At 50.0% G+C, this 16,094-nt stretch overlaps 1 protein-coding gene across 1 annotated transcript; it reads left to right on the top strand.

Annotated features, from left to right (window-relative positions):
* The first annotated feature begins 655 nt into the window (after positions 1–655).
* On the top strand, positions 656–13,218 carry CCR7 (C-C motif chemokine receptor 7). The gene is made up of 3 exons (XM_074561994.1): positions 656–747; positions 7,652–7,701; positions 9,375–13,218. Exons 1-3 carry the CDS (start codon positions 738–740, stop codon positions 10,434–10,436), a joined length of 1,122 nt encoding a protein of 373 aa, XP_074418095.1. The 5' UTR covers positions 656–737; the 3' UTR covers positions 10,437–13,218.
* The last annotated feature ends 2,876 nt before the right edge of the window (positions 13,219–16,094 follow it).

The following is a 16,094-nucleotide window of genomic DNA, read 5'->3' as shown; positions in this document are numbered from 1 at the left end:
AAGATGGTGCATGGTGATACTCAGCAGACAGCAAAGCAAAAACACCCAAAAGCAGAAAGAGAGGGGGAAGTCCACTTACTCACTTGAGCTGCTGATAACCTAGAGGATGCTGCGAGCGTGCGGGAGCCAGGCAAAGGGATACCAACCCCCGGCACTCCTGCCCGCTGAGATTTTTCACGTGGTAATTGAACCCCTTCCCCAGAAAGGGTCTGGCGGAGGACATAGGGACCCTTCCCGTTCCTTAAAACACCGGGTTCTGGTGGATGCTCCAGCAGATGAAGCAGGATCTGCTGGGGAGAGGAGAGGTAACAAGAAAGGGGACTTGCTCCTCTTGTCCCTTCACCACAGACAATTTCTCATGTGCCAGTGCAAAAGCAGAACCCACTTTGATTTACCGAGTCTCCGTACGACGTGTGTGTGTGCAGCCCTCAGCTGCCCACGCTGGGGACGCACCGAGGAGCCCGAGTGCCTGAAGGCAGCGTGGCACATAACAGCTCTCCTGGGCTGCTGAAAGCACGAGGAGGAGGAGGAGGAGGAGGAAGAGGAGGAGGAGGAGGGTCTACTGAATGTCAGCGACGCCTGGGCACGTCATGAGCTTCTTGCAGAGGGGCAGGAAGTATAAAAGAGAGAGTTTCCCAAAGAGGGTCTCTGGTGGGAGCTGCGGCGCGTTGGGGCTGCGCTGGAACATACGATGCTCTGGCCAAGCCTGTGACTTCATCTCTGCTTGAAACGAGACCATGGGCGGTGGTGAGTACCTGCTCCGCAGCCTCCGGCTTTGTCTTCGGCTTTCCTAATAATGCCCAAATTCACACCCTATGACACAGGGATGAAGCACTTTTAACAGAGTATTTAAACAATATAAAAGGCTTTCATATTCCTCATAATTGCTATTAAAAAAAAAGAAAAGCAATGTTAAAAACTTCAAATGAATTGCTTCAGAAAGACACACAAAAATTAGGCTTGGAGGGGATTTCGAAGGGGTATTCTGTCCCAGAGCAGATGAGTTCTTCTGCTATAATTCATACCTTTTCTTCCAGCTTCTTAAAAAAAAAAAGAAAACCGAAAAAAAAAAACAAAACAGAGAGAGACAGTTCTGTCTCCTTGGGAATATTTTAATTCAGTGGAGAAATCAAGGAATTAGGAGCAACCATATCTGAGGTTATTGTTGGCTAAGTCTGTCCAGTCTTATGCAAATTGTTTCTATTAATGAACATCTTCCCTGCAGCGACAAAACTTTGCTGCAGAAGTTATGGGTTTGTGTTTGCTGAGGGCTGGAACAGCCCCAAGTGAGTGCCCTTGTCCGGGTCCATGTTCCCATGGATCATCCCATCACGGAGAGCACAGAGAAGCACGAGTATGCGAGAGAAGCCTCTTCTCTTTGGCATTTGACATCCCGTTAGCCCGGGAGGCACAGGACAGTTTGTTTCTCTTTCTAATGGAAGTTTCAGACTCTCTTTTGCCGTTTATTGTTGCTCTCTGACACCCAGTGCTCCGTGGGCACCAGCTCCCAGGAGCTGGAGTAGGTGGGCGGCCGGAGGAGGGACCGGCACTGCGGGTCGGAGATGTGGCAGACGAGATGCAGGCTCTTCTTTCCTCTAAGGCTACATGATTTATTCCTTTTTTACTTGGTTTTGGGGTTTTTTTATTGCTCCAATATTTGCAAACGCTGACCCTAGTGCGACCGGGGGAGTGCAGGGAAGAGGGAGAAGTGCAATAGCTCGGGTGGGTAAGTTAGTCTGTAACCAGATCACCCAAACTGGGTTTGATATGCCCAGTCCCTCCCTAAGGCAGAGAGCGCAGTCAGCGCTGCAACGGGGATGGTGAGAGGGATGGGACAGTAGCCACAGAGTTCATCCCAGTAAAGCCCCGTTCCAGGTGCAATGAATTCAGTTTTGTAACAGGATGAAATGGCAGGTGTCACTGCTCGTCTCTGGGACGTTTTCAAACCAGAGCTTTAAATTAACCGGGACGTGAGAGGCCTCCCCGGGCTGGGAGGTGTGGATGTCCTGCGTGAAGTGTTGCCGGCAGAGCTGGAGACGGTCTGTGAACACACCGAGATCTGCGCGCCAAACTGCCTACTGGTGCCTTAGGCCACAGCACACGAATGGGGAGCACTGCCCTCTCCTTTTTTGAAGACATCAAGATGCAAAAACTTAAAGTGACTCATGCAAAATCACACAGGGAGCCAATCTGGTACAGCTGGGAAAATAACCGCTTTTTCCTATCTTTGTCCAGTGTTTCAGCCCCCCAAACTCATCCTCATTTTTGCCCCCAAAGCTCTCCTCCTTTTCCAGGCAGGGATTTCACCCTCAGCTTTGCCCCCAAAGCTCTCATTTCCCAGGCAGGGATGTCTCCTCTTGCAGGCCTGCAGAGATCTGGGGACTCAGCAGAGGTCTGCTCCCTGGGCAGTGCCTGAGCCTGGGGCCATGCGCAGCTGGAGCGAGGAAGGGGGAGCTCAGGGTCTCCCGGCCCCTGAACTGACACCGGGAAAAGCAGCCGGGGGTGCAGAACGCCCCAGCAGCGCAGGCTGGAGGCACCGGGTCCAACGGAACCCACCAGGCAGGAGCCGGGGAGAGGCAGAGGAGGCTTCTCACAACGCCTCCTCGCAGCTCCTGGCCATCAGTGGCTCAGGAAAGCCCTGAATTTTGGGATCCCTGCATCCAAGCCAAGGCACCGTAGCCCAGCCGGACCTATTCACCACGCACCACTCATCGCATTTAAACTCTCGGCCTCCGCAACACCATGCGGGTGCTCCGGGGGTTTCTTGTTTTAAGGGGGTCAGTACATGGGGACACAGCTGTTACTCTGATTTAATGAACTGGTAAAGGTTAATTATGACAGGAAAAAGAAAGAATTAGTGAAAAGGTGACTAAAAGAGTACGGCAATTTTCCTGCTTTGGGTTTTTTGTCCTACTATCATATTTTAGAGGAATATTCCAAAAGAAGTATTTCCCAGCACTGAGAGATGCACAGCATTATTGTGACACAAGAAATCTGATTGGCTCACTTAAGAACGAATTTTTTAACTTGCTTATCTCTGCTTATCTCACCTTTTGATTCACAATTTCCTAAAAGTGGTAGAGGCAGATAATCGCTAACTTTCTTCTGTAACAGATCTATGAACACATGAAATACAAGTATGACTTCAGTTTCACTGGATTTATTCACTCCTGAAATGATGGTATCTTTCCTCTGCCAGTTGAGAGAAGTAGAGGGGAAACGGGGGGGGAGGAGAACAGACACTGAGCTCTTAACTGCCAATAGTCATTATATCATTTAAGTATGATTAATTTTTCTCAGAAATATCCGGTTCTTTCCCCAAAAGCCTACTATAACTGATGCTCAAGAGGCGCCAGAAACCGGTACATGTTTAAAGACATAAACAGTAGGTTACTCACTGCCTATAGATGTGCCGAGGTGCTTGAGACTGAAACTTTTGCTCTGCAGTTCTGGCCACCAGAGAAACAGTCTGTCCCCACGAGGGTTTAGCCAGAGCAGCTCTGCTCGCCTTCGCCAATACTCCCTAAAGCATTCCCGACTCTTGCTTCCCACTTTGTGCATCCCTCAGCACCTGCAGAGCCGAGCGGCCGCTGGCTCCGGGTCTGGGTAGGACCTGACCTCGTGCTTCATTCCGCAGGATTTTCCCCAGTTTTAACCATCCCGTATGGTCGTGTTCCTGCTCCTCTTTCCTCCTCTGGGTAGACTTTCTGCTACCAAATATTCCTCACCGTCAGAAGCTTTTCTGGCCATACCTGGGGGGGTTTCACTCAGCTTCTTCCAGATCTCTTAAGATTGGCTGAGGGAGATGCAGATAAACTGGATGGGATTCATCCAGTTGACCCCACAGCATGGATGAACTGCATCCCAGATGCCGCAACAGCCCCCTTTCTTTCCCTTTGCCCTCAAGGGAGCCGACACGGCTAACCAGACGTCGAGGGCCAGAGCTCAGTGGGATGAATCCCACCCTTGTGCCTACTCTATGGAGGAAGAGTTTCAAAACCGGTGGGCTGCTGTCCCCTCTCCCCACACCAGCAGCAGCAGCGAGCAGACCCCTTCCCTCTTCCATTCGCACAGAGCAATTCTCCTTTCCACCTTTTCCCAGGTCCCACGGGACAGGAGCACGCTTTCGAGAGCCGCAGCAAAGCGGTGCAGCACCAGCCGAGGGACACGGGGCTCTATAACATGTCCTGACTCATTTGCTGTAATGGGTTTTTGTTGTCTTTTTATAAATGAGGTTTCTAGTTCAAGTGCTTGTGGGGACTTTTGAGAAAGGGGTTTTTTCTTAATATTTTGAGGAACAAAACTTCAGGAAAATACCCACAGCAGAGAACTGTAAGAGGGAAAAAAAAAAAAAGTAAAGCCAGCTACCTAAAATTGCCTATTAAACTCCAGAGCATGTCTCATTTCCTCTCTGCAACCCCTTTGCTTCTGCTCCCTCCTCCCCCCCGCCGCTGCCCCGTACCCCCTCGGAGCGCTGCGGGGAGAAGTGAGTTTCGTCCAGTCTGCCCGAAACCGGTGACGCAGGGACTGGCTCAACAAACTGGTGCGGGAAGACCACAAGGCTGCAGTGCCGCTCTGGTTATGCCTCTGCAAATGCGTCAGCTGAGGGGGGGTGGGGGGGGTGGAGGCAGAAAGAGGGGGAGAAACCGTGCAAGCTTTTTTTATATTGAAAAATCATCTGACATTTAAGACACCTGAAACAGCAACTGAGAGGAAAGACAAAAAAAAAAAAAAGTGTGAAATCTTCAAAGGAATGATTCTTAGCTGAACTGTTTCAGGATCGTTAGTTGAGTCACTTATCAGCCCTATTTCGTTAGACACTTCATGGTGTGTTAAGAAGAAAAAAAAAAAAAAAGAAAAAAAAAAAGAACAGCAACTCGCCACCAGGGCTGTGCAGTCATGACATTTCAGATCAAATAGGGGCTGGGCTGGTCCTGGGGCTCGAAGGGGAGATGCAGAAAAAGCAGGGGAAGAGGGTCCCATGCCTGGGGACAGGTGCCCTGCGCTGGCCAGGCGGGTGCTGCAGCCCGGCACTAGGCGGCACCGTGTCCTTGGCGAGAGACCGAAACTGCCAAGAGCAGGGCACCCATGGAGCCGGCTTCAGGGTGCTCCCTTTCCCCTGCGGGCTGGGTGGCTCCTCTCCCCTGCCTCCCTTCTGGACGGCCCCCCAGCCCCTGCCCCTGCGGCTGAGCTGAGCCAGCAGAGGGAATTATTGCTCTGGGCTCCCCGGTTCCAGAAGGATGGGGAACTGCTGGAGAGGAGACAGCAAAGGGCTACCGAGATGCTGAGGGGACTGGAACACCTCTCTGATGGAGAAAGGCTGAGGGATTTGGGTCTCTTCAGCCTGGAAAAAAGACGTCTGAGGGGGGATCTTATCAACGCTTATAAATACTTCAAGGGGGGGTGTCAGGAGGATGGGGCCAGGCTCTTCTCAGTGGTGCCCGGGGACAGGACAAGGGGTAACGGGCACAAACTTGCCCCTGGGAAGTTCCATCTCAACAGGAGGAGGAACTTCTTTGCTGTGAGGGTGGCAGAGCCCTGGCACAGGCTGCCCAGAGAGGTGGGGGAGTCTCCGGCTCTGGAGACATTCCAACCCCGCCTGGACGCGTTCCTGTGCCACCTGCTCTGGGTGACCCTGCTCTGGCCGGGGGGTTGGAGGGGATGATCTCTAGAGGGCCCTTCCAGCCCTAGTCAGGCTGGGATTCTGTGATCGTCCACCAACAGGCACAGGCAGACCTAAGCACCAACACCAGGAGTCCCCTGGAAACCAGGCTATGAAGAAGGTGGAATAGAAGACTAAAGACTCCAATGGCTGGGGGGTTTTGCAGAGGTCAGGGACCCCATGCCTGTGTCCCAGGAGAGCAATTACAGTCTAGGCTTGCTTAAATTCACCCAACACATTTAAGTGGTTTGGGCTTTCATTGTATTTCCTGCAGCTCAACAGGAGAGATGGCTACGCCAGATGCTCAAACCTCCTCCTGCAGCCTGGGACTGGCCAGGGTGAAAGCCCTTGGACACACAGAAAGTACAGACAGAAGCATTTAGCCAAGCCGCCCCCTCACCCCTCGAGCCCAACCTCAGCATACTCCACTCCTGAGCGTACACGGCACTAACGATGCACTATTACGCTTTTCAGATTCCCCCAGGAGGATTCAGAGAAGGCGAGGGGTGTATGAACACAACCAAGCACCCAGCTGCACGAGTTTAAAAGATGAAAATAATGGGGAAAGGCGAGGCACAAACTGCTATGAAACATAGTGGGAAGCTCGCGTACAGGCTCTGGGGATGAGAAGTACGAGTTTTTTCACATGTGCCTGAGGATCTCTCACCCACACATCACCACTCACATATAAACAAACATCTCTCTTCACAGACACCAAAGTAACTATTTCTGTTATTAACGATGCTATTGCATCTGGCAGAGCGGGGAGACTGGCACAACGGGTGCAGTTACCTGAAGTAGTGGAAGTTCATCATCCCGGTCCAGAGCAATACCCAAACAGGAGACTGGCCGAGCAGGGAAGGACGCAAAGGGGCTCTGCAGAGAAACGGTGCAGAGCTGTGTACAACAGACTGCTAAGCACAAGGGGGGCAAAGGAATCAGCTAAACGTATGAACAACCAGGCCATGAGGAGAAAGCCACGCTCCCTAAAAGAAATAGGCGGCTGAAAGCCAAAGGCATCTCCCGCCTCTGCCCCAGCCTTGCTCAGGGACCCTGGAGCAGATAATCAGCAGGGAAGCGAGGGGCTGCGGCACGGGGAACCAGCCAGTGCCTGGAGAGACATCCCGGGACGAGGAGCGCGATGCTCGGAACAGCCAATGCCAACCCTCCCTCAAGGAAGGACAAACGTGCTCACACCAGCACGGGCAGGGGCGAGGGCTTTCTCACAGTTGCCAGATCACCTTCTAGCTTGAGCAATTTTCAGTTGCAGCTGCCTGAGGTAGATGCCAGCATGTGCTTTAAATAGAGCGAAGAGAAAGCTTTCACTGACCTCTATGCCTCTGCTAACCACAGCAGGAAGAGCTGTTCGTCTGAGATTGCTCTCACCATTATCACATCTGGCTCTGAATTTAATTTTTCCTCCCAGCTGTCAGCATCCTGTATCTCCACATCCAAAGGCAGCAGAAGCCAACTCTGACATTTAGAGACAAGCAATAAATTTCAGGCAGCTTCAGTCATGTATATCCTGCAGGGACCAGAGCTTTCCTGTTCTGCTGCCTGTCACCGTGCTGTCAGGGAACAGCTGGGCCAAATTTATTGCGCTCACAGCTGCATGGTTTTACACGGGTTGAGTACGCTACACCCTCACGGCTCAGAATAAGGCACAGGAGATGGGATGCTGACTGCCTGTAGGAAAAAAAAATAATGTATAAAATAAAAATGGTTACACTGTGCACGAGTTAACTGTCCTTAGCCATCAGCCTTTACAGATGAAACTGGAGGGGTCAGACGCCTGAGACTTATTCTGTGCTCTGACAGTCACTTGTTACGTTAGCATCGTCATCGTGTTTTATTTACCCAACTGTGGGAACCTTTGCAGGGTTGAGAATGCCATGGTCAAGTACGCTACCGCGGCTTTTTCGAAGTGAGCATCATGTGGAAACCCCCACCTAACCACTAACACTAACACAGTGTCTCCTTCTTCCATAGGCAAGCGGTTACAGATCACCCTTGTTTTCAACCTTCTTCTAATTTTTCAGGTAAGATGTTAAAAACAACATCACCGAAATCCAGCTGCATTTGTGTTGTGGGTAAAGAGAGATCTCGAGAACTCTGACAGGCAAAAAGCCGCCACCCACGGCCTGCAGAGCTGTGTGGGGACACGGCCGCTCGCAGGGTGGGCGGCGAGGCAGCAAAGCAGTGCTAGAAGCCAGGGGAAAAACAAACAAAAGGAACGAAAACAAAGAGAAAACAGAAACAATGACGTACGCTGTGCTTTTAAGATGCCCTGGGCTGTTAGAACCAAGTCCCACTCTAGCACCAAAATGAGCGTTTTCAGGAAAGACAAGAGCACGCTACGCTGAGCGCTCGTGAAGAGCCAGCTCCTCACTCTCCGGGAATAACCTGCTCAAAGTGCTGGGCTTTAAGTGAGGTCGGTGTGGGAGAGCTGACGGGCCCGAGGAGGAAGAGTTCAGCATCTTCCTCTGCCTGCTCCTGCTCGGAGCGAGTCTGAAGCAGGAAGGAGAGCCCACTGAGCTGTGCCGTGACCTGCCCGCGCTCCCGCAGCCACCGGAGCAGCCGCCGCCGCGCCACGGCCCCAGCTCCGGCTCTCCGAGAGGCTCGGCAGCGCAGGGAGAGGTTTGCAGCCTGCTTCTTTTCCCTTTCACTTCTGGCGGCATGCCTCCGCAGAGCAGGCAGGATGTGGTGAAAGCCAAGCCTGCCCGAGATGGAGAGCGCGCGAAGATACTCGGTGATAACAGGCAGAGGTATCCAGGGGAAACCTTTCATCTCTGTGCAATGGAGAGAAGGTGCTGGAGACTAATAAGTCACAGAAAAGCAGGGCACAGATACCACAGGCTCACTCTGCCCTGTAGGTTATGGCAGTGTAGGAAGATGAAACGAGAATAATCAGAACTTAAATCAGGGGCAGGGGCCTGAATGAGACACTGGCAACGTGTCCGCGCCAGCACGGTAACAGTTTCCTGCTTCACTCGCTGCGTTTCCTCCCCGTCCCATTGACACCTCTATTCACCCAGCAGAGAAACAGCCCAGCGAGCTCCGCTTTGTCCTCCCTTCCCCCTCGCCGGGGCACGGAGCGGCACCAGGACAGGGACACCCGGGAGGACCCTGGTGCTCGCCGTGCCATCCTGCTGCCGGTTACGGACACAACCGCAGCAGCCCTCTTCAGCGCTGTCTCCGGCGAGAAGGGGACGTGAGCAACAGGAGTATCTCGGATGGGAGAAGGGAGGGAATACTGGGGCTAGAAAATGCCTAATGAGTCGAGTCAGTCAAGAGGAAATGCTGTCCCTGCCGAGAGAAGGAGAATGCTGAAAGATGTATTGTTTTTACATTTTACCCGACAGCTGACTACGTACATACAGCTGTACATGGGGCCTGAAACAGCCTGGAAAGCAGCCACGCGCTTGAGAGCTTGCAGGTGTTACTTTGGCTGAGCACTAAACATTTCTTGTGGAATTCCCACTCTGAGCCCCAAAAAAACCCCAAATCCCACATACTTATGGGAAACGTTTTCAGCCACGAGACCTCACCAACTCTGTTTGTGATGTTGCCATGAGCCAATGCTTGGGAACTCCCTGGGACTTCTCTGTGGCTGGGTGCTCCTGCCCGGCCAGCACCCGGCTCCCTTCCCGACATGGCCATGGAAGGGCACAGTACCTCTCCCAATACACTCTTCTCTTCTTCTCTGTTCTAGTTCTGCACCGGGAACGTCACCTACGACTATGACTCCAACACCACCATCGACTACAACCTGTTTGAGACCCTGTGCGAGAAGGAGGAAGTCCGTAACTTCCGCGCTGCCTTCCTCCCAGCCATGTACTCCCTCATCTGCTTCACAGGGCTGCTGGGGAACGGGCTGGTGATGCTCACCTATATCTACTTCAAGAGGCTGAAGACCATGACAGACATCTATTTGCTGAACCTGGCTCTGGCAGACATCCTCTTCCTGCTGACCCTCCCCTTTTGGGCCACAAGCGCAGCCATGCACTGGCTTTTTGGGGAGTTTGCCTGCAAAGCCGTCTACTGCATCTGCAAAATGAGTTTCTTCAGCGGCATGCTGCTCCTCCTGTCCATCAGCATCGACAGGTACTTTGCCATCGTTCAGGCTGCCTCAGCCCACCGCTTCCGTCCCCGGATGATATTCATTAGCAAGGTCACATGCGTCCTGATTTGGCTCCTGGCCTTCATCCTCTCGATCCCTGAGCTGGTTCACAGTGGTGTAAATAACTTGGAAGAACATCCCCGTTGTTCCATCATCGCTAACGACTTGCAGACCTTCAACACTGGCATCAAAGTGTCCCAAATGGTTTTTGGCTTCTTAATTCCCCTACTGGTCATGTCTGTCTGCTACCTCATCATCATCAAAACATTACTCCAGGCCCGCAACTTTGAGAAGAATAAAGCCATCAAGGTCATCATCGCCGTGGTAATTGTCTTCGTTGTCTTCCAGCTGCCCTACAACAGCGTCATGCTGGCCAAGACCATCTCAGCCTTCAACCACACCAGCTCATGCGAGGAGAGCAAGAAGCTTGACATGGCGGATGACGTGACCTACACTCTGGCCTGCTTCCGATGCTGCCTCAATCCTTTCCTCTACGCCTTCATCGGCGTCAAATTCCGCAACGACCTCTTCAAGCTTCTGAAGGAACTGGGCTGCCTGAGCCAGGAGCGCCTCTGGCAGCTCTCCACCTGCCGCGAGAGCAAGAGGTTCTCCTTTGCCATGGAGACAGAGACAACCACCACCTTCTCCCCATGAGCCGAGCTCCAGGCAGGCTTTGACCAAGCTGGAATAGTTTTGTACACTTTCTCTATTCTGAATTATTGGTAGAGCGAGACCTGCCACTACCATAGGAAAAGCAACCGTAAGAGGAAAACCCAGGAGCCTCCCCGTATTTCAGGCAACGCGCACTGCTAGCCAATACTCCTGTGGATGGCGAGACTCCAATAAAGCTGTGACTAAAGCAAAGCAAGGGAGAAGGTGACCAGTGAGTCTAGAATTTATCATGTCATTTCACCTTTATTTTAGTCTTTCCTAGTCAAAACAAGAAACGCTCAAAATAGAACATTTTCCCTAAAAGCGACAAATACCAAGAGAAACAGACATTTGTGCAACAGAATTGCTTGTTTTAGAGCTGAACTTCCGAGACCATCGTCCTTGCTTTGAATGTTGCTTTTAACAAGACTACATATTGCTCTTCCATACCTACAGAAACGATGCCTGTTGCACCGATTCAGTCTTCAAGACAAAACAGCACCAGCAGCCTCAGGCTCCAAGCTTAATCCAATACGCAACATAAGCTGTGAAGTATCCTGGCACACAACACTCTGCTCTGCCTTCCCCCATGAAGTGAGAAATTTCCGTAACTAATATTAAATCTAGACGTATGAGATGCATAATTTCAATAACTTTGTATATTATGGCGGCAACTCATACGTTTGTCAGGAAAAGTACAAATTCCACTTCATTTCTGCCTGTATCTGGTGTTTCACCTATAAAGAAGGTGCATCCTAAGGAGCGCAGGTTGTTCCGTCCCAACATTGACTTGAATTCTTTAGAAATGCTGCTCCCCTCTGGAAAGAAGGTCTCCTTTAGCTTCTGAAAGGACATCTGCCCGCACAAGGCCGACGCAGGGGTACCTAGCACAGTTTAGATTCAAACTTTTTTGCACAAAGACAAATCAGTTGCAAACAACCAACATCCTTCCAGTCACCAAGCCCATGGGCCAACCACTTCAGCCTGCCAGGATCTGAAGCTTGCTTGTACTTAGCTCTGTCGGCTGCTGCGGACACGGTCTGCTGACTTTCACAGATGCCTGGGGGCCTTCTGCGCTATTGCTTGCTGACCTCAAGAGATAAAAACGAATGTGGGTTTTCTTCTCCCTTCCCAATCAACGTGTCTTTCTCGAAGGACTTCAGCAGCTGGCTTTTCAGTCAGATATGTATTTCACCTATAAGCTATTGGAAACGTGTTTTGTATTCGTACTGTCAGTGCTGATAAAGATGCCATTCGCTGCAGTTTGATGTTAATGCAAAGGACAGTCACGTGTTGAAGATTACTGCCAGGGTCACGTACTTGAAAGGAACATGGCAGCTGAACAACAGATTACTGTCATGTAAAATAAGACCTTGAAAAGAAGCCCAGAATGTCATGCCAGTTGGTGCATTTACTAGAAGAGCAAAGATTCCTACCGACAGATGAATACCCTGGGAACTGCTGTCATGGGACATCTGAGTGTCAACTGGGGAGGAGTTGCTGCAATTGTCTGTGCATCTGGTACTGACTGGCGTGCTCCCACCCCCGCAGTGCAGAGCCAGATGCCAGCGGTGAAAGGTCTTGGCCAGGAGCCGCTCCGGGTGCTGGGCAGGAGCGGGCTAACTCAGCCGGGACACGGCACCTCACCCTCCAGAGAGCACCTGAACGACTCGCTGGAGACTTTAAGGCGTGTTCCCGTGAACGTACAGCGCAAAACACACTTACTAAAAAGACATTTATACTCTTTTTCAATATCACACGTGGATCCATTAGGAGTGATACAGGGAACAACTGTCTGGATCATAGGTCAAAAAACATTGCTTTAGAGACCCGAGAATTAAAGTCAGCCTTCCAAGGAAAGAATTCAATTAGCTGGTTTTGAGACAATGTTGCCAGCTATATAGCTGCCTGCCACCACAACTAAATACATTCTTCTTCATCAGCCATTTGGCTCTGGGGTATGGGATTTTGCCAAGAGCTGGGATTCAGGAAGAAAGCATGTTCTGCTCCGCATTACCCGTCTACGCTGAAGTACAATCCCATCCAACTGTTTAACGCGTTTTCTTTTCTAACGCCCATGTAACGTGTACAGAAGTGCTGCTTCTCTGTCATTTGAAATGGGGGGTTACGACTGACACTCAGTAGTCATTTGTTCTCGGTTTGTTCCTATAGTCCTTCCGCCGGCAAGACACTCAGCTAAGGAGAACTTTGCCAGAGCAAGGAGTACCCATAACACGGGGTCTTTTTAGTTTTCTTCAACAGTAACAATATATTCTCAATGTATATTCATATATGTAAAGCTGCTTTACAGAGAAAAAGTTAAATATGTATGTGAATGTACCCTGAAAATACACTGCTTTAACTAAAACTTTTTATGCAAAATACATTCACCTAACTTATTCTAGCGAGGAAAATTGCTCCACCAAAACATGCAGTTGTACTTGTCTCTTGTTTGATAAACTCCCCTTCCACAAACTGAGAAGTCTTCAGGTGTTTATTGACGAGGTGTATTCTAAATAGGAAAACACGCAGCTGCTTCTACAGGAATGAGAGACCAAAAGCATCACCTGGGACAGCTGCGTCTGGTGCCATCTCAATGAGACAGCAGTGACTTCAGAGTGCATAGCTTTTTTATTTTTCAGAAATTTAATGGGCAGAAGAAATTTGCCACTTGTTGAGATGAATCATGTTAACATTGGCCTAAGATCCGAACTTGAGATTCCCCACTGAAGTCTGAAAACTGATTGTATTTTGCTATTTGTGGAAAATAAATTATAACAATTTTTAAAAATACCTTTGTTTTTCCATTGTATTTTCTCCACAGGATGTATCGTAATAGTTGGTATCATATCATTCTGGTCCTACCAGGAGCTGTTTATAAGCTTCATATCATAATAGCTTCATATCAGTACTGCCCTGCAGGAATAGAAGCAAGTAAAATAAATTAATTAGAAAAAAAAGAGTTGCTTTACTGCACCTGTTGAAGAATTATACAGTGAAAGAGTCATTATCGGATTAAGTAGTAGTCTTTATTTTAACTATTAACCCAACTGCCTTAACACTGCTCCACCACTGGACGTACCTGATGGCTGCTTATCAATGTTTATGTAAAAAGCCTTTCTTTTGTAACATTCTGTTGTTCACTTTTAAATTAAAACAAGCCAGTATCGCAATACCACATTACTGTGCAAATTGCTCATGGGGAGAGGCAGCGACCGCAGCTGCGGTGGCTGGGACACCTCCAGGGAAGGTAAGAGCAGTCACAGCCGTGCTAGCAGAGATGAGCTTCCTAGCCCAGCTCTGCAGCTCCAACAGGGCAACGCGGCACAATTAACGTGCGCGGGACGTTTCTTCCTGACCTCCCCGGTTAGGTTATGCCTCGAGGCACACGGGGACGATCGACATCCTTTACAATTGCAGCCATGGAACCAAAGAGGAAGGTACCTCAAAGAAAACCTGAAGATGTGAAGCTTCACATTTGAGCGACAAAACAAAGGACCGTTTCTGCTTTCGCTACACAACGCGTGTCTGTCATGGTTTCTCCCTAGAGAGAAAGTATTAGGCTAGTTTCAGCATCCGGCCCAGAGGTTCAAGCAGCGATAAGGAGCATCTTAAGACCACGGCACCACAGTACAACTCAAGATAATAACAGTCTAAACCCAAAGCTCCTTAAATAAACTTTAGGTCTTGCTTACCACAACTAGGTCAGAAGTCTCAACTGCCCTGAGTCCAAGGAGCTCATCTGTGCAAGAGCTGAAACAGGAGCACTGAACCACAGCACACAAAATATGAAACAGAACTGGGGATTTGCAGAAAGCCACCACGCTTTTAACAGTTCCCTGTGCTTCTCAGAGGTGGCTGCAAACCAAGCTTTTAAACAGGAAAGTTCCCGAATTTTAAGAAAACAGACTCTAACTTACAACCCTGATTTAAACCAGTAAAACCCAGCCCACCAAGTAACAACCCAAAGTCACACTTTAGGCCATAAATACCCCAGCCAAACCACACAGAATCTCTGACAGAAAAAAAAAGAGGTGTATTTCTAGGATGGCTTTAACCCATTTTAGTACCTTTCACCAACAAGACAGGGAAAGAAGTTTCCTTTTACAGTTCACTGAGGGGCTGGGACTAACACCAGTTTTAAATCTTCTTTAGAAAGTCCATTTAAAAAGCCTGGTCCTTGTTACAGAAAAGGGCCACTGGTCTGCAATAAACTACATCAAAAGCAGGAGGGACACCTACCACCTAGTCACAGTCGCACGGGCTCCAGGTGGCTCCTGCGACCCCTGCAATCCCTTCTCCAAGCCCCTCTGGGAAACCTCTCCGGCGCTCAGAAGCCCTGGACTCCTCATTGCTCCGAATAAAGCATCACTGCTAATCATTCTCCTTCCCTGCCAATTCTTTACCTGTGCACGTGTGTATTTTTAAGTTACGGTTTAAAAGCCCTCGGTGACAAACAGATCTGGGCTGAGTGGGAGGTAAACTGGAATTAGGGGGAGGTAAACTGGAATGAGGCCTCCCTAAATGCAGTTGCTCCCATCCATCCCAGAGCAGGCATTGGTTTGTCCTCTCCCTTCGCGTGGTGTCCCAGCCACTGCTTCCCATCGCTTGCTGGTGAATGAACTGATTAATATGAGGGTGAAGGGGAAGCTCCTCCGGGCACGGCTGTGGCTTCTGATGTGCCACCTGGGCAGCTGCCGGAGGGAAGTCCTTGTCACCCTAAGAAAGAATGAGCTGGAGTTAAGCGAGGCAAACAAAACCTAAAAATAATGCACGTGGGTGATGAGGAAGGGTGGTGGCACACTGCAACCATCAGAATAGCTGAGCGTGAGCTATGGTTTCCTCTCCCCACATCTTCTTTTACATGGAAAAACAAAGCAAACTCCTGTTCTGGGGGTGGAGGTGTCGTATCTTGAGGGAGAACTTCTTGCATGGCCAACGATCCTCCTCCCCAGCTTGCCAGCAGAGCTGCCTTGCCCGGGGGCCACCTACCCCAGAGGGACCAGGGGTGGGTTCTCACTCCACACCAGGGCATTTCTCCCCTCCTACCTGTGAGATGGATCTGGGGAAACCTAAGTCAGCTGAGAGCCCAGCTGCAGCTTGTTTGTACCACTACAAGCAGCTTCATGACCCCAAAACAAGTAGATCAAAGGCCCCGACCAGACTGAAAAGCAGAGACTTTTGATGGATTAGAAGATGGCAGGACCAGCTCAGAGCATACTGTTGGCACAAAGGACGGGACAAGAACATGTAGGTGGAATACCAGGAAAAATAACTAGACAAATACACAGCATCATGACGCGTTTGGCGAGAGCGGCACAATCCACCACTAGCCCACCCTACCCTCCTTACAGCCCCCAGTGTGGTGGGAGCTTGCGTTGGGGGGCGGGAAAAGAGACAAGAATGGATGTGTAACATAACGAATAACCCTCTAGCTTTGGATGAGGCTGACCACAAAAACAGAAGATACACAAAGGGACAGGATCTTAACAGGGTTTTGCTGAGTTCTTCTTAGACTTACTTCTCAAAATGGGCAGTTTATTCCTTGTGGTGGTCTGTATTAACAGCTGACTGCACAGTACAGAAGGGTTAGAATGAGAAAGATGGAAAAAGACGGAAAAAAACGTGCCTGACTAGAGGAAAAAAAAAGATCACCTAGCA

This window comes from Larus michahellis, chromosome 18, assembly GCF_964199755.1.
Source record: "Larus michahellis chromosome 18, bLarMic1.1, whole genome shotgun sequence".
Taxonomy (NCBI): Eukaryota; Metazoa; Chordata; class Aves; order Charadriiformes; family Laridae; genus Larus; species Larus michahellis.
The sequence above is the reverse complement of the archived record's forward strand: the minus strand, read 5'-3'. Positions and strand labels throughout refer to the sequence as shown.

Bases quoted from the DNA above. Each gene is read 5' to 3' on its own strand.
- CCR7 (XM_074561994.1), top strand. The intron at 7,702-9,374 runs GTAAGATGTTAA...TCTCTGTTCTAG, and splicing joins ACCTTCTTCTAATTTTTCAG to TTCTGCACCGGGAACGTCAC.